A 27,300-nucleotide genomic window follows, 5' to 3' on the forward strand; every position below is an offset into this window, starting at 1 on the left:
TGAACACGAAATAAATGTTCAATTAGAGTTAATTAACTTAATTAAGCTAATCAAAGTTAATTAAGACAAATGGACTAGATCAATCAAGGGTTGTTGGGGTGCCCTTAGATTCAACCATATTCCCTCTCAGTTCCCCCACTTTAGTCCCCCCTCCCTCCCCTCACCCTGTCCTGACTCTCGTTTTGCTCCCACGGTGCTTTTGGAGGGCACAAGGGCTGTGTAGCAAACACACTCATGTATTTTTTTTTAATGTTTATTTACTTATTTTTGAGAGAGAGCGTGGTCAGAGAGAGGGAGAGAGAATCCCAAGCAGCTGTCAGTACAAAGCCTGGGGCTTGATCCCACAAACCGGGAGATCGTGACCTGAGCAGAAAGCAAGAGTCCCACACTGAACGGGCTGAGTCAGGCACCCCAACACACTCGTGTATTTTCAACGTGCTTGGTCCCCGACCCGGCGGTACCCATCATTCTCCCAGGTGCTAGCGAGGCCGCCCGGATTCCCGCGAATGCCCACACCTGCCCCGGGCGCATGCGCGGCGCCGGCGGGGAGAGCGCGGATCCCCGCCTCCCGGCTCCGGTTTCCGCCCGGTCGGGGGCGCGCGGGACCAGCTTCCGGCCGGCGGTGCGGCGCGCGCAGACGGTTTCCGGCCGGCCGGGGGTGTCGCGGGAGCATGGGGAAAGTGAGGGGGCTGCGGGCCCGGGTGCACCAGGCGGCGGTGAGGCCCGCGGGGCCGGCGGCGCCCGGCCCCGCGCCCCCGGCCCGGGAGGCGGCCCCCGCGCAGGCTTCGGCCGGCGGAGTCGGGGCGAAGGTGAGTGGCCTCCGCGGACCCCGGGGCGGTGTGGCTGAGCACCGAGGTCCGAGGGGACCCTGCGGCGGGCACGCCCATCGTACCCGGCCCTGCGCGGCCCCCTCCCTCGCTCAGTGATGTTTTCGGGGTTCGTCCGGGTTCTGGCCGGCTCGCCTCGGCGCTTCCTCCTGCCGGTGGTGGTGGGCCGGCCGACCACGTGTTGTAACGTGGGCGGGCCCGCGGGCGCGTGCACGCGCTTAGCCCGCCGCCTGGAAGTGGGGGGCTGGCGGGGCCCCGGGGAGCGGAGTGCGAGCGCGGACTGCCAGGTTTGCTCTTCCCTACGGCCCTGACCTCCGTTCCGACCGGGGACGCTCAGCTGCTGAGGACGGAGCTGCCGTTTTAACACGGGGTCTGGCCCTTACGAACACCGTGTTGGAATAACACCGTGTCATTCACGTGTCCTAAAACTCGCTCCTGTGAAGTGTCCCGTTCAGTGGGCGTTCTTTAGTGTTAGGTTCACAACGTAGTTCGGTGGTCCCTACACATTTCAGAACATTTTCATCACCCCAAAAAGAAACCCTGTACTTATTTTTTTAATGTTTGTGTATTTATTTTAAGTTTATTTTTGAGAGAGAGAAAAAGCGCAAGTGGGGGAGGGGCAGAGAGAGACTCTCAAGCAGGCTCTGCATTGTCAGCACAGAGCCCCATGCGGGGCTCCAACTGGAACCGTGACCTCGTGACCTGCGCCGAAGTCTCAGGCTGGACCGACGGAGCCCCCCCCCCCGGCGCCCCTAGAAATCCTTACTTACTATCCATCATTCTGGCCACGACGAGTCCACTTCCTGTTTGCCTGCGGCTAGCTGTTTGTGTCCAAAATCCGTTTTGTGTTGCGTGGGTGTCCACGGGGCTCCTGAGCGCGGTTGACACGTGAATGCTGGCTCCCAGGGCCAGTGTCGGGGAGGAGAATGTGGCCGCTGCCCTGGCTGAGTCTGGACTCCTGAGCGGCCGCTGCGGGTGGCATCCGTTGTGTGCAGGTTTGACCGCGCCGACTTTTCGTATATGGTGTAGTACCGGCTGTGGCCTTGTGTGTCTGGCTTCTTTCAGGTAGTTTTTTCTGAGGCTCATCCTTATTTCTAGAGCAGTGTGTTTATGTTTCATTCTTATGGGTGAAAACACTCCATTGTATGGTTGCTACTCCGCCACAGCACGTTATCTTCATCGTTCCCAAGTTGGTGGAAAGGTGGTTTCTAATTTGGGGCCATCGTGGACGATACTGCCGTGGACATTGGGAGCGGAATTGCTGGGTCGTATGGAACTTTGTGTTTAACACAGTGGCTGCCCCGTTTTACATTGTCTTCAGTAACATGAGGGTTTCACTTCCTCTGAATCCTTACCAATACTTGTTATTGGCTATGCTTTTGATGACGGCCATTCTGATGGACGCGAGGTGGTATTTCATGGCTTTGACTTGCATTTCCCTAAGGGCCGATAACGTTGATCATCTTTTCATGAGCTTGTTGTCTATTTGTAGATCTTTTTTTGGAGAAATGTCTGTTCAAGTCCTTTGCCCGTTTTGAAATTGTGTGTTTCGTTGTTGAGTTGCGAGAGTTCTTTCTATATTCTGGATGCTAAACACCTACCAGATGTATGTGCTTTGCATATACTTTTTTTCTAGTTCTGTGAGGTGGTGTCTTTTTTTATTTTCTTTTTTGGTATTATCCTTGGAAGCACAAGTTTTCATTTTTTACAAGGTCCAGCTTCTTTTCTTTTGTTGCTCGTGCTTTTGGTATTGTGAAAAGTCAACTGAGGGGCTCGCGGAGCACCGCAGACAAGACTGCATGGGGACTGGGGGGGGGTTAAGCAGAGTTTGGTCACGAAAAGAACCTTTGCGCTTCATGTCCTTTAGCAATTGATGTGGGGCTTATGTTATGGGTGTTTCTGTTTTCGGTGCAGAGAAAGGTAGGACCTTCATGCTGTGTAACTGCCTCCCTCTCATCCCCTTGCTGTGCTGCTCCTGTTCTGCAGGCTGTGTCTGTGCGTGTTACCACCCGACCTTAGGTTCTTACAGTTATCTTTTGTAATTAGCTATATGTTTACCTTTAACAGGCTTCTTGTTTTGTTTTGGATTGTTGTCTGGTAACATTGCTTTTCAGCCTAAAACACTTCCTTAATGTTTCTCAGAAGGCAGGTCCGCTAGCGACAGATGGTCTCGGCTTCGGTTTATGTGGGATTCTCCTTATTTTACGTTCATTTTTGAAAGATGGTTTTGCTGGATGTAAGATTCTTGGCTGACTTTCGTCTTTCCGCACATTGAAATGTGATCCCACACGTTCTGGTCTCCATTGTGTGTGAGGTCAGCTGTCCGTCGTATTGGGGTTCCCTGTAGGTCGGGGGTGGTTCTCGTTGCCTGTAAACGTGACTCTGACGTGTCTCAGTGTAGTTCTCTTTGTACTTACTCTGTGTGGAGTTTCTTTATCCTACTCGGGGTCTTTGAGCTTCTTGCACGTTTCAGTTAGTGTTTTGCTCAGATTCAGCAAGTTTTCAGCCATTATTTCTTTGGACGTTTTTCTGCCTCTCTGTCTCTCTGGTACTTACCGGGGACACCCGTGGGCATGAGTATGGTGTTCTAAGACCATTCGTTTTCCTGCGAAGCTGTTTCTCTTCATTTTTCTGTAAGGCTGCTTCTTCCGTATTTCCTTTCCTAGGGCTCTGTTCTTTTCCTCTGCTTCCTTCCGCTTGTTGGCTGAGTTGTGGTGGGGGCGGGGTGGGGGTACGGAAATCCTTTCCTCCTCCAGCTGGGATAGGAGAGGCTATCCACCTGCAAGGTCTAAGGTCAAGTCTGTCTCTTCCCATTGGGCCTGCAAGTTGACCTTGAGTAGGGCTGCAGCTCCCCCTGCTGGCCCCCTGACTCCCTTTATTAATCTTCATGGTGGTGGATCGTAGCACTGGGCGGGGATAGGGGGGAGGGGGGTGTTGCCTGGTCGTTTTACTTGTTTATTGGCCTGGCTCTGAACTATGTGAGGTCTGCGTGCAGCCTCTCACTTCCCTGCTTATGCTCTTTTGTTTTTATCTTTTAGCCTGACCAGGTGGGTTTGTCTGAGCCACTTACTGGTCCAAGATTGTGCTTGAGCCCCCGTGTCCCATTAGGTGTTTGCTTCTTACCACTGGTTGTACGTGTGTGGCTCTGGGCTGCGGTCACAGTTGAGGGAGTTTACATTTTTGATCCGCTTCCCAGCAGGGACTAGCAGCTTGGACACTCGCTGTGATACTCCCGGCCCCGCACAGCCTTGAGATTCCTGCAGCCTCCAGCTGCTGCCGCTGGGGGTTGCCCCTGGGCCACAGCGGCTTGTTGCCGAGCCAGTGTCTGCGCGGAGGCCGCGCCTAGGCCCCTGTGCCGGTCGGCCTCTGCCCCGTGTTGTGTTTGGTTTGGGGAACACTTTCTCGTGTGCCCCATACGGTTCTGATTGCCCTTGAGGGGCAGCCCGGGCCCCCAGCGTGGACCGTTGCCCACAGGGCGCTTGCCTCTCTTTCCGATGCGGCCTCTGCTGAACTTCTGCTTGCTCTGCTGTGTACTCGCCTTGTTGCTGCTGGTGTTCTGGAGCTACGGAGCAGCCCCACCGTCTGCCTGGATCGCCAGTGTTTCCAACGACTGCCTAGACTTGTGAGTCCCCACAGTCCATTCCAGATAAAGTCCCGCCTCTGGCAGGACCTCTGTGCCCACACGAGCAGGGGGGCAGGGACAGCCTCGGCTTCTCCCTGTTGACACCCCTCTCTACAAGTGGGCGCCGGGGGGCGGCCCCTCGTCATCTTCTTGGCTTGTTAGTACCTGTGGCCTAGAGAAGCTGGGATGAGGGGTGAGAATTGCTGTTCTCAGCCTTCCCTGCCTCAGGTGGTGCTTCTGTCCAACAGGCGGGGGCGGGGCGGGAGAAGGGATCCCCACCGTCTGGCTCACCTTCTTGGACCAGTGCCTGTGGCACAAGGTGGGGGGATCGTTGGCAGCTGGGAGCCGGGGAGCCAGGAGTAGAGCTCCCAAGGGAGTTTCTGTAAGGTGGGGGTGGATAACAGGGCATAGCTCTTAAGCCATAGATTCTGTTCCTTTTTTTTTTTTTCTTTTATGTTTATTTATTTTGAGAGAGAGCAGGGTGGGGGGTACGGGGGGAGGCGGGGTAGAGAGAGGGAGAGAGAATCACAGGCAGACTCCATGCTCAGCACAGAGCCTGACGTGGGGCTCGATCCCACGATCCTGAGATCATGACCTGAGCCGAAATCAAGAGCTGGATGCCTAAGTCACTGAGCCACCCGGGCACCCCAATAGATTCTTTCTGTTCTTGATGAGATTTTTAGTTTTCTTCAGTTAAATGGTTGTTGGGAGACAGCCTGCCACACCCCTCTCCCTGCCCATCTGGCAGAGGTTCCATATAACCCTGGCTCTTAATCCCTGTGCCGGCCAGGCCGGGTGGGATTCTCACGGTGGGCAAAATCCTCCTGAGCTCAGGACACAGCCAAAGTTCGAGGGAAACAGCCCACCGTGAGTGAGAGTCGGCATCAGAATTAGATGCCGTGAGGGCAGAAAGTGGAATTATCAGATGGAGACTGTGAAATAAGTACGTTCAAAGTGTAGAAGTAAGAGAAGTGAGGAAAGAAAACGTCGAGACTAGGCAGACGAGAAGAGAGAAGCAACTGATGGAACTTGTAGAACGAAGGGGACAGCTGTTGAGCTCCAACACGGAGTAGGTAGACTCCTAGTTCCTAGCCACGTAACGACACTGTGGTCCTCCGAAGACGTTGGAACAACGCAGCATCGACACCTGTCGTGTTGAGTTCTGAAACCTTGAAGCAGTTGGATGTGGAGTACCGCTGTGAACGGGGTCTGAATGGCTGTGCAGAAAGAAGCGGGGATTGGCCGTGTGCACACTAACGTGGGTGGCCCGGCGTGCACCCTGCCCCTGGTCTCCTGTGGCTCCTCCTTGGCGGGAGGACTCTGCCGCGCTGGGCTTCCCTGCTTGGTGCTCCCAGCCGCCCCTAGGCTCCAGCATTGCCCCTGTGAGTTTTCTGTCTCTTATTTACTGACTTTCCCTCCCACCCTGAGAAGTCCCGAGGAGTGAGTCTGGGCTTCTCTCGCAGGTGTTCTGTGCGAGCTCCGGGCTGCAGGCCAAGCCCACACCTTGGGCCAGTTTCTGCCTCACCCCAGTCCTGTCTTGGTCTGTGACTCCCCTGGGGGTCAGTGCTCCAGTCCCTCTGGGGTCCCTGTCCTGGAGCTGGGACCTGAAATGAGTCAGGTGGGCCTGGGAGGTGGGCTCAGCAGAGTATGACTGGTAGTGACTGGGAGGGTTTTGAAGTCTCCGTGTGGGGCTGATCGTGTGTCGGAAGCTGACCTGGGGGGAGACGATTGAGGGGGAGCAGTGGCTGTGAAACAGGGGAGAGTGCTATGGAAGAACGAGGTGGCGCAGGTTCGGAAGGGAACCTGCTTCCTGTCCCAGTGCTTCTGAACATGGAGCTCGTGTTTCTAGTCGCTGCCAGTCCCGAGTCTGGTCTGAGACGGTCTGCACGCCAAGAGCCAAGCCCACTTGGTGGTTTGAGGGGGGCGGGAAGACGTGCTGCCTTAGGGCCCCAGGGTCTGAGCCCCCACTGGCCCCCGGGCTCAGCTTCGGGGGGGGGGGGCAAGGGTTACCTCCCCCAGGCCCTCTGAGCAGGAGCTGGCCCAGCCTTGAGGTCTCCCCCTGCTTTGTGTCCGGCCTTACGTTTGCATTCTGGAGCCACAGGGAAGTCTCACGTCTTCTTTCCTTCTTAGGAATGGGCTTTCATGAACACTGATGTTTTTGCCGGGACCAAGATAGACCCCAGTGCCTTGGTGCAGAAGCTGGACCCAGACACGAGGAGCGTTGCTTCCATCAGGAGAGGTGAGAATGTGCGGCTAAGGTCTGGGTGTTTGTAGCACCGTGCCAGGCTGGGTTTAATGTGCTCACGTGTGGGCTGGGGCAAATTTCAGGTTAACCTATACGTTGCTTGTTTCTTTATTTATGTGTTTATTATTTTTTATTAAAAAATTTTTTTTAATTTTTTTATTTTTAAACTTTTTTTTTTTTAATGTTTATTTATTTTTGAGAGAGACAGAGACAGAATGCGAGTGGGTTGGGACAGAGAGAGAGGGAGACACAGAATCCGAAACAGGCTCCAGGCTCTGAGCTGTCAGCACAGAGCCCGACGTGGGGCTTGAACTCACTAGCTGCGAAATCATGACCCTAGCTGAAGTCGGACGCTCAACCGACTGAGCCACCCAGGCGCCCCTAAAACTTTTTTTTTTAATGTTTGTTTACTTTTGAGAGAGAGAGCGCAAGCAGGGGAGGGGCGGAAAGAGAGGGAGAGAGAGAGGATCCCAAGCAGGCTCCGCACTGTCATCGTGGAGCTCGAACTCCGGAACCGTGAAATCATGATTCGAGCCAAGGTCAGGCGTCGGATGCTTAACTGGCTGAGCCACCCAGGTGCCCCGTCTTCAGGAGTTTTTTTAAATTGAAGTTACTCCTCCAGAGCTGACAGATGTCTTCCCCCGCATGCCACCCTGTGGCCTCTCCTCCACCCTGTCCCACCTCCCCCAGTGGTCGTGAAGCTGTTGGTCTTCTGCCCTGGGATGGGCTCTGCCTGTTTGGTCGTATTGGTCTGGGCCGGCGTGCCGCCTGCCTCTTGGGGCACCGGGTCTCTCCCTGCACCGGCCGAGCGCTCTGCCGAGTGGGCGGGCGGCCAGGCGGGGGACGGGGCTGCTTGGCCCACGCTCTCACCTTCTCGTTTGCTCCACACGGTGGTCCTTGTGAGCGAGTGTCGTGTTTGTGGCTGCATAGCTGTGGCTGTGTGCAGCCCAAGGTAGCAGAGGCTCAGCCTGGAGTGACCGAGCCCGGACAGATCTGTTGTCTGATGAGCGCCAGGCTCTTGCCACTTGCCGTGGCCCTTTGACGTCTCCCTTCCACCCAGAGGTGTGGCGAAAAGTAGCCGTGGAATGTGTGGCTTTTGTTCCTGTGGCAGCTCACCGACATCTCAGTGGGAGCCGTGTCCACTGAAGCGCGGGGCACACAGATTCCTACCTCCCTGAGAGGTGGGCGCTGCAGGGGAGAGGTCAGCCGGGCTGTCTGGGCGCTGGGACCCCGAGTCCTGCGCCTGCTCCCGGCCTGCCTGTAGCGGGGTCTCTGTGAGGGGCCGGCCCCAGGTGGAGACCCAGGGCAGAGAGTGGGAGAAGCTGTCTGTACGCCTGTGCCCTGAAGGTTCAGAGGGAGTAGTGGGGACGGAGCGTTAGTGCAGGTGTAGACCGGCATGGGACCCTGATGATCCGCATCGTTGGCTGCTGGATTTTGGAGCATCTGTTCACTTGGTCTGTCAGGTGAGCGTGGCATTTGCTGGGCAGGTGTGCCCCGCGGCCTGCCTAGGAGTTGCGTGGGGCTCCGTTAGCCGTGCTGGCCAGGCAGCGCTCCCGTGTCTGAGGGGCTGGTGCACCTTGTCCCCTTCACGGATGGTGCAGGGTGGGGGGGTGTGACAGTGTAGGGGCTGGACTGTCCCTTTGCTGAGCTCAGATGATGTGGCCCCACCTGGGAGTGGGGTGACTGCAGGGCCTCCCTCTGGCACTGCTGGCCCGGTTCCCTGCAGGGCACGGTCCGCTCCCCTCTCCCCACTTCTCTCCTCCCTCCCCTCCCCGCCTCTCCTGCACCGGAGACCGGCTGAGGCTGAGTTCCCACCTTAGGGGTGTCCGCAGCCAGCACCAGCGGCCCTGGGACCCCACCCAGCCCTGTTGAACCTGGTTTTCATCACTCTCCAGTGCATACCGGCCAGTAGCCTAGTGGCTCCCGCTTGGCCATTATAGGAGCTCAGAAGCCCCTCCCGTCTTTTCTGGTCTCCTCTTGAAGATCCTGGATCCCAGACTGGTCCTCCCGGTTACTGGCTATGTGTGGCCAAGTCCCTGCCATCTCCTGATTGGGTCCTAGCAGCCACTGCAGTCCTGTGGGGGCCTCCGTGGGAGCCCCTGCCACGGCAGCACCTTGGTGTGTTAGCTGACCTGCCGGCAGATCTGGGACCTTGCACTCACTGAGCAAGTCTTCTGCTCAGCAGACAGAACTCGGTTACCTCTTGCCTTTGCACTGAGTCTGAGGGCTTTTTAGAACATTCCGGACCACCGTAGGTGGCATCAGCTGCTCAGGGAGCACAGCCACCCAGAAAGAGCAAGATGCTACTTTCAGCAGAGGGAACACTAGAAGTCTGGGTGATGGGGACCTGAAAACCATAAGGGAGGTGGCCAGGAGGAGGGGAGGAGAGAAGGAAGGAAAGTACTTTGTTTTCTTTATGAGCTGGGCAGTCAGTTGTGGTCACAAGAAGAGATGAGAGCAGCTCAGGAAAGATTGTGCTGTACTATCAGGTCCTGGAGAGGGGGACACAGCACCCAGGGCCACATGGGTGGACGCACCAGCGTGGTTAGGATTGTGTTATACTCTCAGGTCCTGGAGAGGGGGACACAGCACCCAGGGCCACGTGGGCAGACCGCCAGCGTGGTTAGGAGGCTGAAGATGGGAATTGGCTAGCCCCCAGCCGGAAAGGTGTATTTTTAGGATATCAAAATGTCCTAAAAATATACAGAGAATTAAACATTTACAGCAGGAGAGGACCTGGACTGCGGGTGTGGAGCTCAAAGCATGGGGTGTGTTGGGCAGAGCCGTGAGGGCCTCAGGGGGAGGCAGGGTCCTGGGGACCCTGAGATGGGCAGGTAGCCTGGGGCGGGGCTGCTGAGGGTTCGGAGCGTGGGCTCCGGAGCCTGGAGAGCTGGCAGCTCTCAGCGGGGGCACTGGGTCTGCTCTGGGCCTCGGTTGCTTATCTGCAGACGGGACATGTAGTACTGTTTTTGTCCTGTTTGGCCTGTTTTGGTGAAGGTGGGTTAGCAGGCGGGAGGCGTTTGACACCCCGCTTGGTTTTAGTCCGTGCCCGGCTCAACGCTGCAGAAGGCACAGCTCCTCCCTGCTGGCCCGCGGTGTCCGGCCGCCTCTGGTGACAGGTGGCAGTGTTCCAGCCTCTCCCCGCCGCGCCTCCCTCTTTGCCAGCGGCTCTTCCACCTTGGCCTGGGTCACCTCGCCTCCCCTCCGGCCGGTGCCCTGGGTCCCACAGGGAGACGATGGGCCGCGTGGCTCCCCGGGTGTGAGCTGGGGCTGCTGGCCCGGGGCAGGTGCGGGCCCTGTGGAAGGTGGCATCTGAGGACTCAGCTGCGGCTCAGTCACCTGCTGGGTCGTGAGGCCGAGGGTGTCTGTCGGCCTGGATTAGCGCAGACGCGTCTCTCCCACGAGTCCTCACCCTGAGCTGAGTCACAAATAGAACTGCTGTCTGCCTCTGGCCATGAGGCCACCCCGTGCAGGGGTGTGTGGTCCGGAGGTGGCCGAGCCTGCTCGGGGAGGAGCCCTGGCCTGCCTGTAGGTCCGTCCCCTGGCGCGGACAGATGCCTGTTGTACGTCCCCACCACGTGCACGCCTGTGGCCCCCCTTGCCCCACGTGCACACCCGTGCTCCTCCTCCCCTTGCTGGTGGCGTCTTTCCTGTTTGTACGTAGAGCTTTTGGGAGCCTTGCTGGCCGGGGAGCCGAGTCTGTCCCTCCTTGGGCCCACCTTCCATTCCAGGCAGGGGTGCTGAGCTCCCTGTGGGGGACCCCCTGGACTCTGTGTGGTGGCCTGTGGCCCCTGTGGCGCCCCGTGGGGGCAGGAGGATGTGGTGTAGAGCCAGAGGCCACCCCTAGTTCCTGCTGCAGACGGCCCCCCCCATCCCCCATCCCCCATCCCCCATCCCCCATCCCCGGTGGAACTCGGCTCTGCCCTGGGGGTCGGGGTCTGGGGGCTCGTGGGTCTGGGTGTGAAGTGGCTTCGAAGCTCCGCTGCATCCATCTTGGAGGGCCCAGGGCGGGTCTGGGGTGAGCGTCCAGCTCCCGCGTCCTTCCCTGGCACGGGACACCCTGCGCCCTTCCTGTTTCTAGCTGTGTCGTTCTCTGTGCTGCAGAGTCGCAGGAGACAAGTGCAGTGTGTTCTCACACAAGCACCCAGGGTGTCGGGCCAGTACTCGGTCCGGGGCCTGAGCCGGGCGGTGCCGGCCCCGGGACTCAAGCCCAGCGAGGCAGGCAGGCTGGGGCAGGCCTGGAGGAGGATGGGCCTGGCCAGGGCTGTGGGAGGGGAGAATGTCAGCATCACTGCCGAGCACGGCGGACACGGACACGCTGGGCCGGCGCGCAGGCTGCCAGGAGGCACTCTGGGGGCTGACGAGTCTGTGGCAGGAGAGGGTAGGGAGGTGGCGCCGGGACCAGGCCGGCCCCGGGCTGCGGTGGAGGGACGTTGCTGCGGGGACCCCCGGAGCAGGGGAAGCCCACACGGAGCACGTGTGCCCGTCCGTCCTCTTCGTCTTCTGGCTCCGTGGCTGCAGTGCTGTGACCTTGGCTTTCAGCTGGGAGCAGGTGCAGGCGCGAAGCCTGCTCAGCAGAGGGCAGCAGAGCTGCGTCTCTTTTCCGGCCGAGCCCGAATTCCGGATTCCGAGAGGCCGGTCCTGCCGAGGGGCCAGGAGTGCCCAGCACGGATTCCCAGGGCTTTCCAGGCTCCGTCTTCAGGGAGTTTGTAAAGCTCCCCCTCCGAAGACTTTTCCCTCCTTCTCTAGTGTGAGGGAGGGTGTGACAAAACCCACCCAGAAAGTTTCATGGCTTCTCCCCGCACCACCTCGAATGTGAAACGTGCAAGGAGAGGGGGTTCTTGCTCTCTGGGCCTGGGCCCAGGCCAGGAACGTGGGGGCCTTGCTGGTGGCCGCCTGGGGGCTGCTTTGGCTGAGGGGGTGTCTGGTTCCCTCGTGGCCTTCGTGCCGTCTTGAAGCCCACAGTGGAGGCACCCCGGAGCTCTTCGGTAGGCGGTGCATGCTGTCCGCCCGCTGGCGGTGGCTGCAGGCTGCTGGCTGTGAGCCCCTTTGCTGTCGCCTAGGCATTTCTTTGGTTCCTTGTTGGGGGTGTAGGCCCTGGGCGGGAGCGCCTCCACCCACCCCAGGGAGCGCGCCCACTGCCTTCAGGGGCGTCCTGACCTGCAGGGCCCGAAGGTCTGTGCACGGAGCAGGCGGACGACTGGGAGGCACGGTCTTCTGCTCTGGGCCTGCTGGCTGCTGGAGGGTGGCTAGCCCGCAGTCTCACGTGGTGGGGCAGGAAGGGGCCCCCTGTCGGCTGTTCTCGCCTCCGTCTGCCTCCAGCCTGTTCTTTTTAACAACAGGAAGCAGGGAAGGGCGAGGTCAAGGAGGTGGCCTGGAAGGGCCCTCCCCGGATGGTCTTGAGAGGGCCTGGGTGCGAGGCCTTGGGGCACGGGGCCTGCTTCCTGCTCCCTCTGTCGTCAGGGATTTGGGAGGAGGAGCGTGGGTGTACTTTGTCCTTCCTCCCCACTTTGGGACAAGCCAAAGCCGCTTCATTTCTGGTACCTTCTTCCTGTCTCTGGACGGGCTCTTCGTGGGAGGCCAGCCACGGGAGGACCTGGCCGATGCCCGTGGGGGGCGTGGCCTGGCCGTGCGAGGACTTGTGTGCGCAGTGTGTGCTGAGAGGGATGAGGTGCCGAGGAGTGGGGGGCACAGCAGCACCCCAGAGTGGCCGCAGCTTGTCCTCCGCCCGTCCAGCTCCTGTGCTTGGGGAACGCAGCTGTGTCAGGCCGAGCAGCGAGAGCCTCCGTGCCTGTCCCACCCACCCTGAGCACCATGGGGGCTGAGATCCGTGCAGGTGGGGGGCCTGTTGCTTGGAGGTGTCTCTGCTGGGCCAGAGCAGGGTGAGCGTCTGCTGAACGCCGAAGCCCGCCAGGCACGGGCTCAGTGAGCAGCGGGCAGGCCCCAGCCAGACTCTGGGAGGCTGGAGCGTCCCTCCTGCCAGGGTTCTCCCTGCCCAGCTCCAGGCCTTCTCTTGGGGTCCATCTCTCAGAGCCTCAGCCCAGCCCTTCCTCCCGATGTTGCCCAGCACTGGTGATCCAAATGCCAGCAGGGCTGCCCAGCCCACGTGGGACACCCCCGGCATGCCTGGGCTCCACGGGTCAGCGTGAGCCGCGGCAGGGTATAGGCCCCGCCGGTCACGACTCTCACCGGGTCCAGGGCTCCGAGGATGGTCACAGCCCCTCTGAGCAAGGAGCCCCTCCACCCTCCCGTGAGCGGTCTCTGGCTTGGCTCGGGGTAGACTCAGGTAAGTCAGTGCGCAGCTGTGTCCACCCCCAGCACAACGAAGGGGGACCGTTGCAGTGAACCGGGCAGCCACCCTGCAGGACTGAGGTCCGAGGTCCCGCCTGTCCGTGGGAAAGAGGACCAGGACCGAGGGGCCACACCCCACTCCACAGCCAGGCCACGAGGAGGAGCCACGCTGCAGGGCCTTGGTGTGCCTGCTGGCTGAGGGCCCGGGTCTAGTCTGGGTCAGCTGCAAGCCCCGGGGGCGCTTGCACACGGCACTGGTGAGGGGCGGTGCCTGCACTTGCCTGGGACCCTCGATAGCTCTGTACTCGTCCCACCCTGACTGGCACCGAGCTGCTTCCTGTGGAAGGAGCAGTGCTGGCGCGAGGACCCGCCCGTGTCGGATGCTCTTTGTAGTCCTGGGGGATCGGGGGGCTGAGCTCTTCCACTCGGGGAGCTGTGGATTGCTGTCCTCTTCGCCTGGCGTTCTCGTGGGTGGGCGTGCTGCGGGGTTGGCCTGCTGTGGCCCACGGCCGGCCCTGCCCAGGAGCGTTTCCGCACGGCCTCTGGTCGGTGTTGGCGGTTTTCTTCGTCTAGTGAGCCGTCTGTAGCGCCGGAGTGTTTGTCCCGGGCAGCACGTGCTTCAGAAACTCCCTCTGCTGTCTTGGCAGGTGGTCAGGAGCCAGTCTGCCGGGTCACATCCTGCCTGCCGCTTTCTCGCTGGTGGCCGGAGGCCGTCTGTGACTGGCTCCCTCATCTGCAAGAGGGGCTGCTGGGGGCCCTGTGAGTTCATCCTTGCAGAGCTCTGATTGTAGAGCGTGGCCCCCGCAGGTGACAAGGAGGCTCATGGTGACCCCGCCTCCTCTCTCCTGGAGCCTGTGGTAGTGGCGCCCGTTGGCAGCATGGCGGGCTGAGTGTTCATCAGACCGAAGTAGCCTGTTGGATTGAACCTTCTTAGGACTTCTTAGACATGTGGGCGGGTGGTGGGGTGCAGCCGTTCGGGGGCCAGCGTCTTGCTGCAGTGGACCTCTCCACGCACCGGAGGCGGGGGCAATGAGAGGTGGGGGGAGGAAGCAGATCTGGGCCTGCTCTGGGGTCTGAGGGGAGCCGGAGGGGCCGGGCTGTGGATGGCGCTCCTTCGTCCTGTTCTTTGAGCCGTTGGCTCCACGGAAGCCGGGCCGGCGCGTGAACGGACGCCCCGAGTCCACACCGAGCGTCCGTGCCGAGCCCTGGCCGAGGGTTGGAAGGTAGGGGCTGGCTTCCCCCTGAAACTGCTTTTGTGAAAGGTAGCGCTTCGTGATCGGAAAAGTACCGTGTATTACAGGAAGGACTCAAGTCTGTATCTGCCGCCAGGGACCGCTGTCCCTCTGTCCCCGTGTGGGGTGTTGCATTTGTGACCTCCCTGAGTGACCTCCCCATGCACACAGACTGACTTGGTTAGAGCTGATGTTGCCTGGCCCATGTCAGGAAGGGGCCTGCGGGCCCCTCGGCCGAGGTTGCCTTGCTGCTCTTTGTCCGGACAGGGTCCCCACCTCGCGGGGCAGGCTTCCTGGGGGAATGTCCATCTGGGGACGGTCCTGGGTGCCCCCTGTGAGGTTGGCGGGATGCCTTTGTCCGGTTGTCCGCACACAAGCGGGAGGCCTTCCTGGCCATGCAGAGAGGCGGCCAGCCTGTGTGGAGGGATGGTGCCCCTCAGGGCTGTCTGCCGTGGGCGTGGGGATTTCTGGAATTGTGTCCTGGGGCTCTTCGTCAGCAGAGCTGGGCCCAGTTGCAGGCAGGTCCTTGGGTGCTCCTGAGAGCCTTCGCTCCTCTCCCGCCACTCCAGAACCTTCCTTCCGAGGAGGGCCGCTGTCTTTACAGTGCTGTCCACCAGCGGTGGTCTTTGGACCCGATTGGGCGTGTGGGGTCGTATGGCCGTGTGGGGGTCATTGGGTCACGAAGGGTGCCGCTCCCCCTGGGGTACAGCTAGCTGTGTCAGGGGCTGGAGAGGACGGGTTGGGAGATGCTGCTGAGCACGTGGCTGCTGTTTCTAACCCCGGCCCTCTGGACACGGTGGCAGGGAGCTATTTAAGGTTCTCGGCGCCTTTGTGCTGCACGTGGAGCCCGGCAGCAGCCCCCGCCGTGGCCGTGTGCTGTCACTCGTGTCCTTGGTGGCTGCGAGGAGGCCATTCCTTCACATGGTCCTGCGCTATCGGGGCTCAGTGCCCGCGGGCCCGGCAGCCGCCTCCCTTTGGGCACCTGCACCCTGTCTGCTGTTTTCCATGGCCCACCGCAGGGTGCTCGGCAAAATCTGTGAGGTGGGGCCTCCTGGCCTCTTCCCAGTTGATGGGTCCTCACGTCCCTACCGCTCAGAGGGAGGCCCTGTCACATAAACGTGGGACGGCTGAACCTGAGCGTGGCCTGCGCTTTTCTGTCTGCCCGTGACTTTCCCCCTGTCTGCTGTGCGGGCTCGGTGGTGGCCGCGGTCAGGGAGGGCGCGTGCGGTCTCTGGCGGGGAGCCCCCAGCAGGGCCTGTCCTTGCCCCACTTCAGGATCATGCCGGTGCCTGGTACACCGTGGAGGGGAGGCCAGAGCATGTTGTGTGCACGCTGCTTTGGTGGCCCTCGGGGCAGCTCGCCCGATGTCCCCTTTCTCCAGCCCCTGCCTGAGGGAGACTGACCTCAGCCTGAGCGTCCCAGGGCGGAGGCACCCCCTGGCACAGGTTGGACTGTAGGGGTGCTGTCTGTAGGCCTCCTTCCCTGAGAGAAAGGGGCCCGTGGCTGTGAGCTGTTTGCCTCCATACTTGGAATACAGCCGTCCTGCGCACTGTCCCTCTGGCGCCTTGTTATCTGGAGGGTTTCCCCCACCTGGTTCCTCCTGCCAGTGGCCTGGAGTCGGTGATGGAGATGGGCCAGCTTGGCAGAGGTGAGGGGTTGCGGGAGAGCAGCCAGGAGGTACTCTGGTCACGCCGGGGGTGGGACAGTCTGCCCCGAGGAGAGCACAGCGAGACAGCCCCCAGCCCCTCTGCCCCTGGGTCCTGGTCCCGCCCGGCGGGCTGGCAGGGCCCCCTTTGCGGCTGCAGAACCGAAACCACCGGCTGCCCATCGGTCTTCAGTTCTGAAAGCAGGGACAGCCAGGTTATCCTGCGTCTTTATGTTAGAAGTTGGTCCTAAGGGTGTTGAATCTGCCCTTTTGACGTACACAACGGTTTGTGGCCTCTGGGAGTTCATCACGGGAGAGGTTTTTCATTAACAAAAAGGGTGCTTTAGCAGTAAAACTTGGTGGGTGTGTTTTTGTAAATATGTTGACGCGGCCTCTTTGGTTAATAATCTTGCCACTCTGCTCCCCACACTTTGTCTCTGATTAGAGCAATTTGTCCCCAATTTTTTTCGTATCTTTGCTGTTTTTTTTTTTTTTTTTTAAGTCTGTCTCCTTACGGGGGTGCAGTGTAAGTCATGAAGAAAAGAGAGAAAGGAAGGGAAGGAAATCTCGCTGCACCATCCATAGGTGACCACCTGCCCCAGCCTTGCGTGGTGCGGAGCACGGGCCTTCCCTGCGTGGCTGCATCTCTGGCCGCCTGGTGCTGGGCCAGTCCCCTCCCTCTGGGAGAGCCCACGGCGCTCGCCCGCCAGTGGCTCCCTTCCTAGAGTAGGCGTCACGCCACTGCCCTCCCTAGTGGGTTGGGGGCGTGGCACACGCTAGTGTGGAGACTCAGTGCGGGGACTCCCCGCAGCCGTCCCCACCGCAGGCTTTGTTTCCACCCTGTGTGCACGCATGGCCGGCCCTGGCCCCTCACTTCGCTGAGTGCCGGGCATGGTTGCCCATCAGCACGAGGCGACCTCGTTCTTCTGCAAGGCTGTTGGGGTTGTCATGTGAGGGGATGTCGGGTCCCCCATCTTTGTGGGTGCCGGTGAATATCTTTGTAGACAAAAATGTAGCAGTGGAATTGCTGAGTCAGATGCACAGACATTTAAAAAACCAGTGAACAGTTTTGGGAGCTACGTGGCCCCTTTGCTCCCGGGTCTGCATCCCAAGGCCCTGCGTGTGGCCCCAGGTGTTGGTGCTGCCTCTGACTGGGGTGACTGGGGTTCGGACACAAGGAGCCTATAAGACAATGAACGTCAGTAGACGTCGCCTCATGGTTTTCTCAAGACGCCGCCCCGTGGGAGCTCCTGCTTGGCACCTGAGTGGGCCTCTGCCTCCGGTTGGAGCCGGCTGGTGCTGACCTAAGTCTCTGCTCACGTGAAGGGGGAGCAGTGGGGGCAGGTTTGTAAACCGTGCGCTTCCTTAGAAGTTCCATTAGCCATGTTTCCGTATAAGCAGCCTCTTCCTGCACCTTATTCTTCAGGCTGTTTGTCTTTTTTATTGATTCAGGAGAGCTATTTACATAGGAGGGAAGAGGCCTGTTTTGTTACGTATAGGTGTCACCTGTCAGTCATGCCTTTTGAGTTTGTTCACATAACTTGTTGCAGAAGTTTTTAATTCGTATGTAGTCAAATCGGTGTTTTCTTTGTGTTTTGTAGTCGTTTGTGTCTTTTGCAGTACTTTATTTGTATATTTAATCACTTGGGACCTTATTTTGATGTACAGAGGGACGGGACCGATTCCCACTTTATTTCCCCCAAATCTGTGTCTTAGGTGTGGTGGGAGTGTCAGTGTCCCGAGATGGCCTTGTCCACGGGGTTAGTCTCACCGACCTGCCTCGGAAGCGGTTGTGACACCTGCAGCTGCCTGTGCCCGAGCGTTTGTGCACGTTCATTGGTGCCGTGAGAATAGCTTCTTGATGTCATTTACAGGAAAACTAATTATGTATTGACTCTCCTCCCAATTCCATGAGAGCAGAAGCCCTGTGATAACGCATCAACCGTGTCCTCCCCGGACTCAGCACCAGGAGCCCAGGGCCCGTCTTCCGCACGTCCCGCACGGGCAGCAGGCTGTGTCGGAGGCGGGCCACTGGGGTGCAGGCGTGTGGGTGTGGCTGGGCCGGCCACACCGGTTCCTCGCTGAGCTCTGTTGACTTTGTACTTGGCCCCCACGAGGCCGGTGTGCCGCAGAGGTGGTTCCCCTCTTACAGACGAGGAGACTGCTGTGTCGCTCCCCCAAAGAGCCGTGTCTTGCCAGAGGAGGGTGCGTCTTACCATCAGCCTTTCCCGTCAGAGCAGCCTGTCCCTGTGTTTGTGCCCGTGCTTTCTCTCCGGGACGCCCGCAGTCATGGTGTCTGTACCTGAGGTTGCTGCCTTGAGGCTGGGGAGGCGACCCGCCCGGCCAGGAGGCCTCCTGTGCTCAGCATGGTCGGTGGGTTGGTTGTTGTCAGTATTGTTTTTAGGTTCCGGAGAATTGCTCTGAGCCTTGGGATGGGTGTGAACTGCTCACTGGGTCCCGGGGACACCCTGGGCCAGCCAGGCCTCCCAAGCCTTGGTGTTCTTGGCACCTGCCAGAGTGAACTCGGGTGGGCACTCAGGCTGGGGCGACACGCCCCAGAGTGTGCAGTTGCTGTCCCTTTGTCACGCGTCAGAAATGCTGCTGGACACCTCTCCCCCTCGGAGAGGCAGCTGTAGCATTGACTCTGGCGGGGGTGGTTCTGGAGGTCAGGGCACACCCAGGATCGTGGCTCTGGAAGGGACTGGGGCCCAGGTTTGCATGCAGTACTTTTAACCCCCCTACTGGACACCAGAGAGGCTGGCGTGATCGCACCCAGCCCCATTTTCCTGAGGCTGGTGTTTCTGCCGTCGTGGGTCACAGAGAGCTTCTGCACGGAGAAGGCGACTGGAGGTTTGGTCTGCTTACTCCGTCCTGAGGATCAGAACCGGGGCCACCCACGCCCACGCCGCACTCGGGCCTGTTGGCCTTGGTACGGCATGTGCTCGTCGGGCTCTCTTCGCGTGGTTCAGGGCAGGCCCTGCCCCTGGGCTTCAGCGTCTCCCTCAGTGAAACAGCACAGCCGTAGGGCCTCACCCTCTAACCTCCGCCGGCACAGGAGTGAGGCTGACAGAGGTGAGGTGGGGGTAACCGTGAGCCAGAGCAGAGCAGACCCCGGGGGGCTCTCTGGGGCTCTATCTGGAGCAGGAGTTCCTAGGGGGTGTGAACTGGTGCCCCGGTTCGCTGGCCCCTGTGGCAGAGGCCTTGTCAGTGTGTCCTTAAGGAGAACCCAGTTCGGCAATGCCATGGGGCCACCGTTGGCCTGACTGGGATTCCCGTCCGCCTGGAAGAGGTGTCCTTACCCAGAGGGGTGAGGGTGGCCTGTCCAGCGTTGAGCCCAGGGGATCCCGGTGTGGGGCCGTGGCAGGGGCTTGGTGCTAGGACTGGAGAGCGGTGAGGGCTTCAGGGGTTAGTGGACCGGACAGGCCACCTCTGTGTCCCCCTGGGCATCCTCAGACCCATCTCAGCCCATTCTCCTGGGGTGTGTCCCCCACGGACCGTGGTGCCAATGTTCAGGGGCATCCCCTTCCACAGCTGTTGGCTCAGGCCCCGGGGACACTCTGATGGGCAGACACTGACCGCAGGGACCTGGGCGCAGGGGTCAGAGCCGCTGCCGGAGAGGGTGTGTCTGGGGTTTGCCGTAAGTGACTGAGGTGGCTGGGAGTGGGGGCAGCTGGAGCGCTCGTGGTTCTCCGCAGTGTCCCTCCCCTGCGTGTGTTTGAGAATCTCCGTTAACAAGGCTGGCACGGAGCCAGGTCCCCCGCCCCTGCCAGGCCCTGCCTCTCTTCCTACAGTCCCGAGAGACACCCTCCAAGGTGGCCTCCGCTCCGGCTCCGACCGCGTCCAGGGACCCCGAGGTGCACCTGGGCAGCCGTCTTGCCTCGCCCGGTCTCGGGCTCTGGCTGCGCAGGCAGCCCTGACGCCCCAGATCCCACCTTCTCTGCGAAGCCTGTGCTTTCGCGGCTTCTCCTCAGGGCCCGTCCGCCTGGCCCACCGGCCCCCGCGCCCTCCCTCTTCTCGGTCTCGGTCCAGGCTGTAGCCTCAGTGCAGAACGCGGACTTTGCCCGGTCCTTGGGGGTCTGGGCTTCTGGAACCCTCCGGATGCCCTGGGTGGGGGGGCCCGGCAGGGACACTGAGGTGAGCAGGGCTTGTGGCGCCTGTCCCGGTCCCTGCCGCCCGTGCCCAGTGTGGCAGCATCTGTGTCCCTCCTGGGCGCGTGGGGCCCTCTGCCAGTGCTTCCGGGTGGCTTCTGTGGGACCTCACTGCCCACGCGCTCGGCCACCTCCCAGGGCCCATGTGTCTGGTTCCCGCTTCCCCAGTGCGTGGGGACGGGCTGCCGGGCGGAGGCTCCTGGGGCAGAGCAGGGTGGGGGCCCCGATGCAGCGTGGCCACGAGTTAGTCCGTCCTCCCTGGTCGTAGACTTGTTTTCATTTTGAAGTTACTTCCAATTATAGCAAGTTGTAGGAGCGTGGGGAAGGTGTCTCCCTGAGCCTTTGAGGGTGAGCTGCCTACATGCCCCGCCGTCAGATGCTTCCTTGGGAGGCCGCCCTCTTGCCTTCGCCCGTTGGATGTGCGGGCCACTTGGCCTCCGCTGCCCAGGCTCATGCCCCAAACAGATGCCCCCTGACCCCACAGTGGGCACCGTCATGACCCTGTTTGTGGCTTGACATGCCAGTGGGACGTGTGGACCTCTTACCCCCCCACCCTCAGAGGCCCCTGACGCCTGCACGAGGCTGCACAGATGCCCTCCCTGCTTCGCATCAGGCTCGCGCCTGGCGGCCGGACCCCATGGTGGGTGCGGTGCCGGGCGCAACACGGGTGGGGGTCGCTGGTTGGAGCAGTGTTGGTCCTGGGCGTCCACACCGTGCAGCCCCTCTGTTCACCCTCTCACACCCACCCCATTCGGAGCTGCTGAGGGTGACTGACAAGTCACGGGGCCTCTGCTCCCCAGGGGAGTAAGGGGTCAGGGCGGTGAAGAGAAAAGTAGGTCGGCTCCAGCACGTCCGGGAGTTTCGACACAAGGCCACGGCGTGCAGGGTCTTAGTCTTGGAGAAGGGATTAAATTCTCCCGGGAGTCTCGGGCTACAGGGTTTGTGCACGTTCCTGAGGTGACAAGTCTGTCTGACAGGTGCACCTCCTTCCTCCAGACAGAGCTTGTTTCCGAATTGTTGTGGCAGTGGCATCAGGGATCTGCTGTCATAGCAGGAAAATCTGCATGGAGTGGAGATAAATTGGGAGATGTGCGTGTCCCACGGCACCGGCCCCGTGTGGAACAGGCCCCGGGCTCCGCCGCGTTGTCCCTGGGAGGCCTGTTGAGGCCAAGGCAGTGGAGCCAGCCTGGAGGCCGCTCTGTGTTTAGAGCAGGCCCGAGGCAGAGACCCTGGCTGCATCGTGGGGCGTTGCCTGGCCCGGCGCCCTCCAGCCCACGTTCCCACACGCCACGGCCCTGCCGTGGGGCAGAGAGCCGGCAGGCTGCGTCCTCTCTGCTCCCGGAGCCTGGCAGTGGCGCTTTGCTGCTGCCCCCGGGTCAGGCAGCCCTCCCCTCCCTGGTCGGAAGAGTTTCAAAAGGGCGACAACGATCTCTCGGGCTTTGTGTCGTAAATCTACGGATCGTGCCGAGAGTTACCTGCTCTTCGCCCCACTGTTCACTTGAGGATGCGGAGGCTGAGGGGCTCGGTACCCAGTGAGAGGTCCCTCCTCTGGGGGGTGTCCTGCGGCCCAGGTTAAGTCCCGGCCCCGCCCATTTCCTGCCCTTAGAGAAGGAAGGACCTGGAGAAGGGGAGTCCCAGCCCCACCTGACACGCCAGCAGGCACACCCTCGGGGCTACACGTGGCTTCCGCCGACACGGGCTGGCCATCTTCGTCTAGCTGGGAGTCCACGTCTGGTCAGCGTGGCACAGGCCCCAGTGGCGTCAGCTCTGCCACCCCCCCCCCCCCCCCCCCACCGCATGTAGCTTTGGGGGCAGGGGCTCCTCTGTCTTGCCCCCATCCCGTCCACCTGCCGAGGAGGAGAGGGCCTCCCTGGGGTCAGCAAGACGGACCCGGGAAGCCTCGTGTCCTGCAGCCAGGGCCGTGTGTGATTTCTGAGCTCTCTGCGAAGCTTCACCTGTGCCCATGTGGCTCAGGGTTTATTCCAGTCTTGTGTCTCCGGGACCCTCCAGGACTGTGGTCACCAGGGTGCTGGCCCGATGGGCTCAGCCGTCACGCTCCCTTCCGGTCACACTCATAGTTCTGTGAGCCTTCCTCTGAGCCTGGGTTTTCTGTCGTGTGAAACGGGGCCCGTTCGTAGGGTTGCTGCTGGAGATGTGCCCTAAAGGGCAGCAGGTTTCTTCAGGCAATTAGTGAAGGAGTGTCACAGCTCTGCCCCCTTCCTTCGCGGGCCGTCCTGCCCCCGCCTGGGCACCTGGCAACTCCAGGGCTGGCTCCGCAGCTCCTGGGGGGCGTGGGCAGGCGGGCCTCCCGCACGGCTGGTGGTGGCAACGCGGTGCTTTGCGTTGTTTCCGAGAAGGAGGCCGCGCGGGTGGCTCCGACGGCTGGAGCAGACACCGCACCCAGGCCGCCCAGACGCCGAGCATCTACTCCCTCGCAGTGTGGAGGCTGAGATGCTGGGAGGGCTGGCTCCCCCCGGGACCCCTGTCCTGGGCGCACAGATGGCCGTCTTTCTCGAGTCTTCTCGTCATCGTCCCTGTGCTTGTCTGTGTCCTGATCTCCTAGGAGGACACCAGGCATGTTGGACTGGGGCCACCCTACCTTCTCCCTCAGTCGCCTCATTAAAGATGTGTCTTCAAATACAGGTGCATTCTGAGGTCCTGGGGATTAAGACTTGAACACGTGAATTTGGGGGACACAGTATAGCCCACAGAATGGGGATGTGCAGGCCCTCCTGGGGGACGAGGGAGGGGAGGCCAGGCTGGGCGAAGTCTTCATGTGGTGGGACAGCCGGCAGGCCCGGAGCTGGGGGAGCAGGAGCGAGTGCAGGGGAGGGGACAGCTGGCCCCCAGAGGAGGTGCCATGTGAAGAGAAGTGGGTTTTTCTCACTACGGTGGCCGGATTTGGTGACAAGATGTGGGACCACCTCTTGCCTAGACTGGACTCCCCTGAGACCCCTTGGCTTTGAGCAGCGCCTGTGCAGAGAAATTCCAAACAGCGGGGCCCGTGCGGCTCGGGGGCACAGGCTTCTGCCTAGCCAGAAAGTGCGTGTCTGCTCGTGAGCTGTGTGGCATCTCTGGGCCTCACGGCCACACGGTGGCCCGTCCTGGAGGCCATCCCGGAGTCAGGGCGGGAGGGTTCGCTGGTGAGGCCCGCCTGCGGGCCTCAGAGGGACACTGCTGCAGGGCTCCCTCCCGACACGCGCTCCACTCACCCCATGTGCTCTGTCCCCAGGGGCGGACGCCCCACTCACCCCATGTGCTCTGTCCCCAGGTGCGGACGCCCGGGTCATTTTGCCCAAGAAGGAGAAACTGAAGCTGAGGCGTGAGAGGTGGCTGCAGAGTAAGTACCTCCCTCGCCTCCCGGCTTGATGCCCCCCCCCCAGAATGTCCCCGTCGTCCCTGCACCTGCCGCTCTGGGCTCCTCGCGGCGTCGGCTCGTCAGCACGCAAGCGCTCCTGCATGTCGTAAGTGTGTCACCTCAGAGCCACTCAGGGTGTCCGTGAGGTCACCCTCCTGCCAGTGGTGACCTTCCGGACTTTTCTGCGGGCCGCGGCCGCGCGGTCCTTCTCTCTGAGGGCCTCCAGCGGCCGCCTCGCCGCACCCGGTGCCTCTCTGCCCACCGGTCGCCTTTTGGAAGACGGGGTTATTTTTCGTGATGCCGAGTGCTCACTGGTGCTCTTCTGAAGGTTTTCTTGTGAGGATTGCTTTGCAATTTGTTTCTTATTGCACCTTTCGAGTGTGATTCTGTTGACTTTTGAAAATAATTTGTGATACCCTGTGTATTCTCTCGTGGTTAAAATTAGTTTTCATTGGAAGTATCTTTTGTTTCTTTAGAGAGCGAGCGCGTGTGTCTGGACACACACTTGCGCGGGGGAGGGGCAGGGAGAGAGAGGCAGAGCAGGGCGGAGCAGACTCTGTGCTGTCACTGCGGACCCTGAAGTGGGGCTTGGACCCTTGACCCTGGGATCAGGGCTTGAGCCGAAATCAAGGGTTGGATGCTTAACAGACTGAGCCTCGCAGGCACCCCTCCTGGAAGGTTTTAAAGAAAATATACTTCTTAAATTTTCTAGGGAAATTTGCCTGTTTCTCCCACAATTATTTTACTTTTTGGTCACTTTGGGGAAGTTCCTTAAGGAAGCGATTCATTCATTGATTTTCTTTGTCACGGTTCCTGGCACGGAGACGTACAGAATGTCCTCTGTGTACTAGATTTGGAAAACTGATAGACGGTGGCCACCGGGACCCTGCACGTGTCTGGGCTGCAACGTTGAGCTGATGTTTAAAATTTTCTTCCCGTGCTGGTTGGTGTCTTCGTCTCACTGCTTGGGTCAGTCTTGGCCACGTGTAGTTTCCCGTGAAACATCTTCTCTAGTCCGATCTCCGCCCTCACTAGCAAAGGGCTGCGGGCCCCTCGTCATCAGAGCCCCTCGTCGCTGTCCTGTGTTTGCGCCCGTCTCCGATCTCTTCCGTCCCGGGAGTCCGTTCCCGTATTCGCTTGTTTCTTCCACTTTCTCTGGGTCTGAATTCTCAGTTTCTGTCGTTTTAACACGCTGTTCTTTCTTTCTTTGAGCTTGAGTTACTTAGCTTGTCTGTCTCACAGTTTTGTTCAGGAACGGCGGGCTGTGGCGGTGCCCACGTCACCCCACTCGGTCTTACCTAGTATTGTGTCATGAAAAATGTCACGCAAGAGCGGGGGGAATGTTACGGGGAAACCTGAAACCACCACCTCGGTTTTACGTGGACACCACTTCTTTCCCACGTCTGCTCGTCTGTCCGTTTCTGTCCGTCTGTCCACCACCCGCATTCTGTGCACGTTCCTGAGTGGCAGACGTCAGCACAGTTTCTCCCAAATAGTTCTACGGTTCAGCGTCTGTTGATGGGTTTTCATTTTTATTTTGAGGTGAAATTGGGTGCAGTGAAGGGCCAGGCAGCGATTTGTGACCAATGCGCACACGTGTGCAACCAGAGTCCCTTTGAGACACAGAAGGCCACCGTCGCCAGCGAGTCCCCGTGCGCCTTCCCACGCGGTCCCCTCGCTCCGCATTCTCGACTTCCCTGCAGGTGACCCCTGTGTCATTTCTTTTGAGTCTCCCTAGATTTTACTGCTCTAGACGTCACGTACGTGGAGTCTCGTAGGACGTGCTCTTTTCGTGTCTGGATTTCTTTGCTTCACGTGGTGTTTTTGAGAGTCCTCTCTGCTGAGCGCAGCTATGGCCCGTGCCCTTCTGTTGCCGAGAAGGATTTCTTTATCTGGATGTACTCTTTGCTGCCCACTTTCCTACGGATGGACACCTGGTCTTTTTCTCTTTTTAGCTACCGTGAAAAAGGCTGTGAACATTCTTCACAGGTCTTTTTGTGGAATATGTTTTCATTTCTCTGGGATGAGTAGTTGGGAATGGAACGCGGGGTCATAGGGCAGGTGTATGTTTAGTTTAAGAAGCAGCTGCCAGACGTTTCCTAGAGTGGTTGTACATCTATGCTCCCACCGGCCGCGGAGGCGCGTTCCGCCTGCGCCACGGCTCTGCCAGGGCGCGGCGGCATCCGAGTGCCAGGCAGGGTGTCAGCCGCTCCTCGTGGCGTTGGCGCTCGTTACCGCCACCGGGCGTTTCACCGGCCGCTCCCGCTTGCGCGGCATGTCCGGTCGTGTGTGGTTTTGTGAGGCTCTTTGCCTTCTGTTCCTGAGCTCCAAGAATTGTTCTTACGTCTGGGAGGGCAGCCCTGGGTCATGTACACGTGTTGCAGATTTTCTTCCAGACTGTGACTTTCCTGTTCATTCTCCTGACAAGTTTATTGATTTGAGAGACAGACCGTGCGAGTGGGGGAGGGGCAGAGAGAGAGAGAGAGAGAGAGAGAGAGAGAGAGAGAATGAATCCCACACAGGCTCCACGTTACTCGAACCCACCGAATTAGGAGGTCGTGACCTGAGCCAAAATCGAGTCGGACACTTAACCGACTGAGCCACCCAGGTGCCCCAGTGATTTAAAAATTTTTATTTTAGAGAGAGAGAGCGTGCATGCGAGGGGCAGAGAGAGAGGGAATCTCAAGCAGGCTCCACTCAGCGCGGAGCCCAGCGCGGAGCTCGATCCCATGACCCTGAGTGATCTGAGCCAAAACCGAGAGTCGGCTGCTCAACCGACTGAGCCACCCAGGTGCCCCATCAGGCTAGTTTTAAATTAGACCATTTAGGATAAAGGAGTGTCAGTCTCTGGGAACCTTCCAGAGCCAGCCGAGGGGGAGCGGTAGGGGCAGGAGGAGCCTCCTACCTACCCCCAAAACACTCAGAACCTGCTGCTCTAGACCGCGTAGTTGGTAGAATGGGCCTTTCCCTGTCCTTCTCTGCTTGTAAGTGGGCCAGCCGTGAGATTGTTCCTGGGGACAAGCGTCAGTGTGTGGTCTGTCGGGTCCCAGCACCCCCGGAAGGGCTTCCTTGGAGAGAAATCCGCCAAGGGCGCTGTTTCCAGCCTAGGTAGAAAGATGGCGGAACCCGTGGGGGGAGGGGAGGCCGCTGCCTACCTGCCTGGAAGGAAGAAGGGTGGCTTCGATGCCAGAAGAGGGCATGCAGGGTCCAGGCCTCGGAGGACGCTCCAGGTGGTGCCTCCCTCCCTGTGCGGCCCCGTCTCCGGCCGGGAGACGGGAGCCACTCTGGGGCTCAGTGCAAAGCAGGGGAGAGCCAGCCGGGCGGGGACCGTGGGGACGGCGGCGAGGTCGCCCCTGCCAAGAGCTGCCAGCCTGGAGCGCCTGTGCTGAGCCGGTTGGCGCGGAACTGACACCCCCTTAAATTCACTGTTCTCACTCCCCGAGCCCCCGGGCTGGAATGAGAGGGCACCCAAATCTGAGGATAAGGTAATGTTCCAGCCCCACATAAAAAACTTACAGAGCCGTTTAGGTAACACGGGCAAAGCCGAAGACCGCATTCACTGCCAAGTTCCATACAGGGGTAACCGCCGGCTGGTGGTGCAAGATTAAAGTCGCACACCTTTTTGTATTTACCTGGGGTGTGTGTGTGTGTTCGTGCGTGTGTATGTGCGTGCACGCGTGCACATCAGTGCCTGGCGCCTGTGTTTTCTGGCTTTACGTTTCTGTTTATTTGTCGTGTTTCATTGTTGCTTAGTCTTTGGGACAGCAGGCGGAAGGCTGCCCTTCACACCTGCCCGGTGACGCCACACTGTTGGGATTTCTGTCACTTCACAGTTTGCTTCAGTGTCCAGGAGGCCCACTGTCTTGTTGCTTGTTCTTCTAAAAAACGTTTTGGCTACTCTTACCATTCAGTTGTTCTTTTAAAAACGAGAT

The 27,300-nt window shown here is 60.0% G+C and overlaps 1 protein-coding gene across 4 annotated transcripts in view; it reads left to right on the forward strand.

The window, feature by feature from the left end:
• Window positions 1–614: 614 nt before the first annotated feature.
• SLX9 (SLX9 ribosome biogenesis factor) overlaps window positions 615–27,300 on the forward strand; it is a 36,026-nt gene continuing 9,340 nt past the window's right edge. The window contains exons 1-3 of one of the 4 annotated variants that reach the window (XM_058732228.1): window positions 615–809; window positions 6,580–6,688; window positions 23,282–23,350. In XM_058732228.1, the coding sequence (XP_058588211.1) occupies window positions 672–809; window positions 6,580–6,688; window positions 23,282–23,350 (316 nt within the window). In that variant the 5' untranslated portion in view covers window positions 615–671. Of the gene's footprint in view, window positions 810–1,797; window positions 1,823–4,175; window positions 4,450–5,657; window positions 5,832–6,579; window positions 6,689–23,281; window positions 23,351–27,300 lie in introns of those variants that run through there. The other 3 variants (XM_058732229.1, XM_058732230.1, XM_058732231.1) reach the window with 3 other exon arrangements.

Source organism: Neofelis nebulosa, chromosome 5 (assembly GCF_028018385.1).
Source record: "Neofelis nebulosa isolate mNeoNeb1 chromosome 5, mNeoNeb1.pri, whole genome shotgun sequence".
Taxonomy (NCBI): Eukaryota; Metazoa; Chordata; class Mammalia; order Carnivora; family Felidae; genus Neofelis; species Neofelis nebulosa.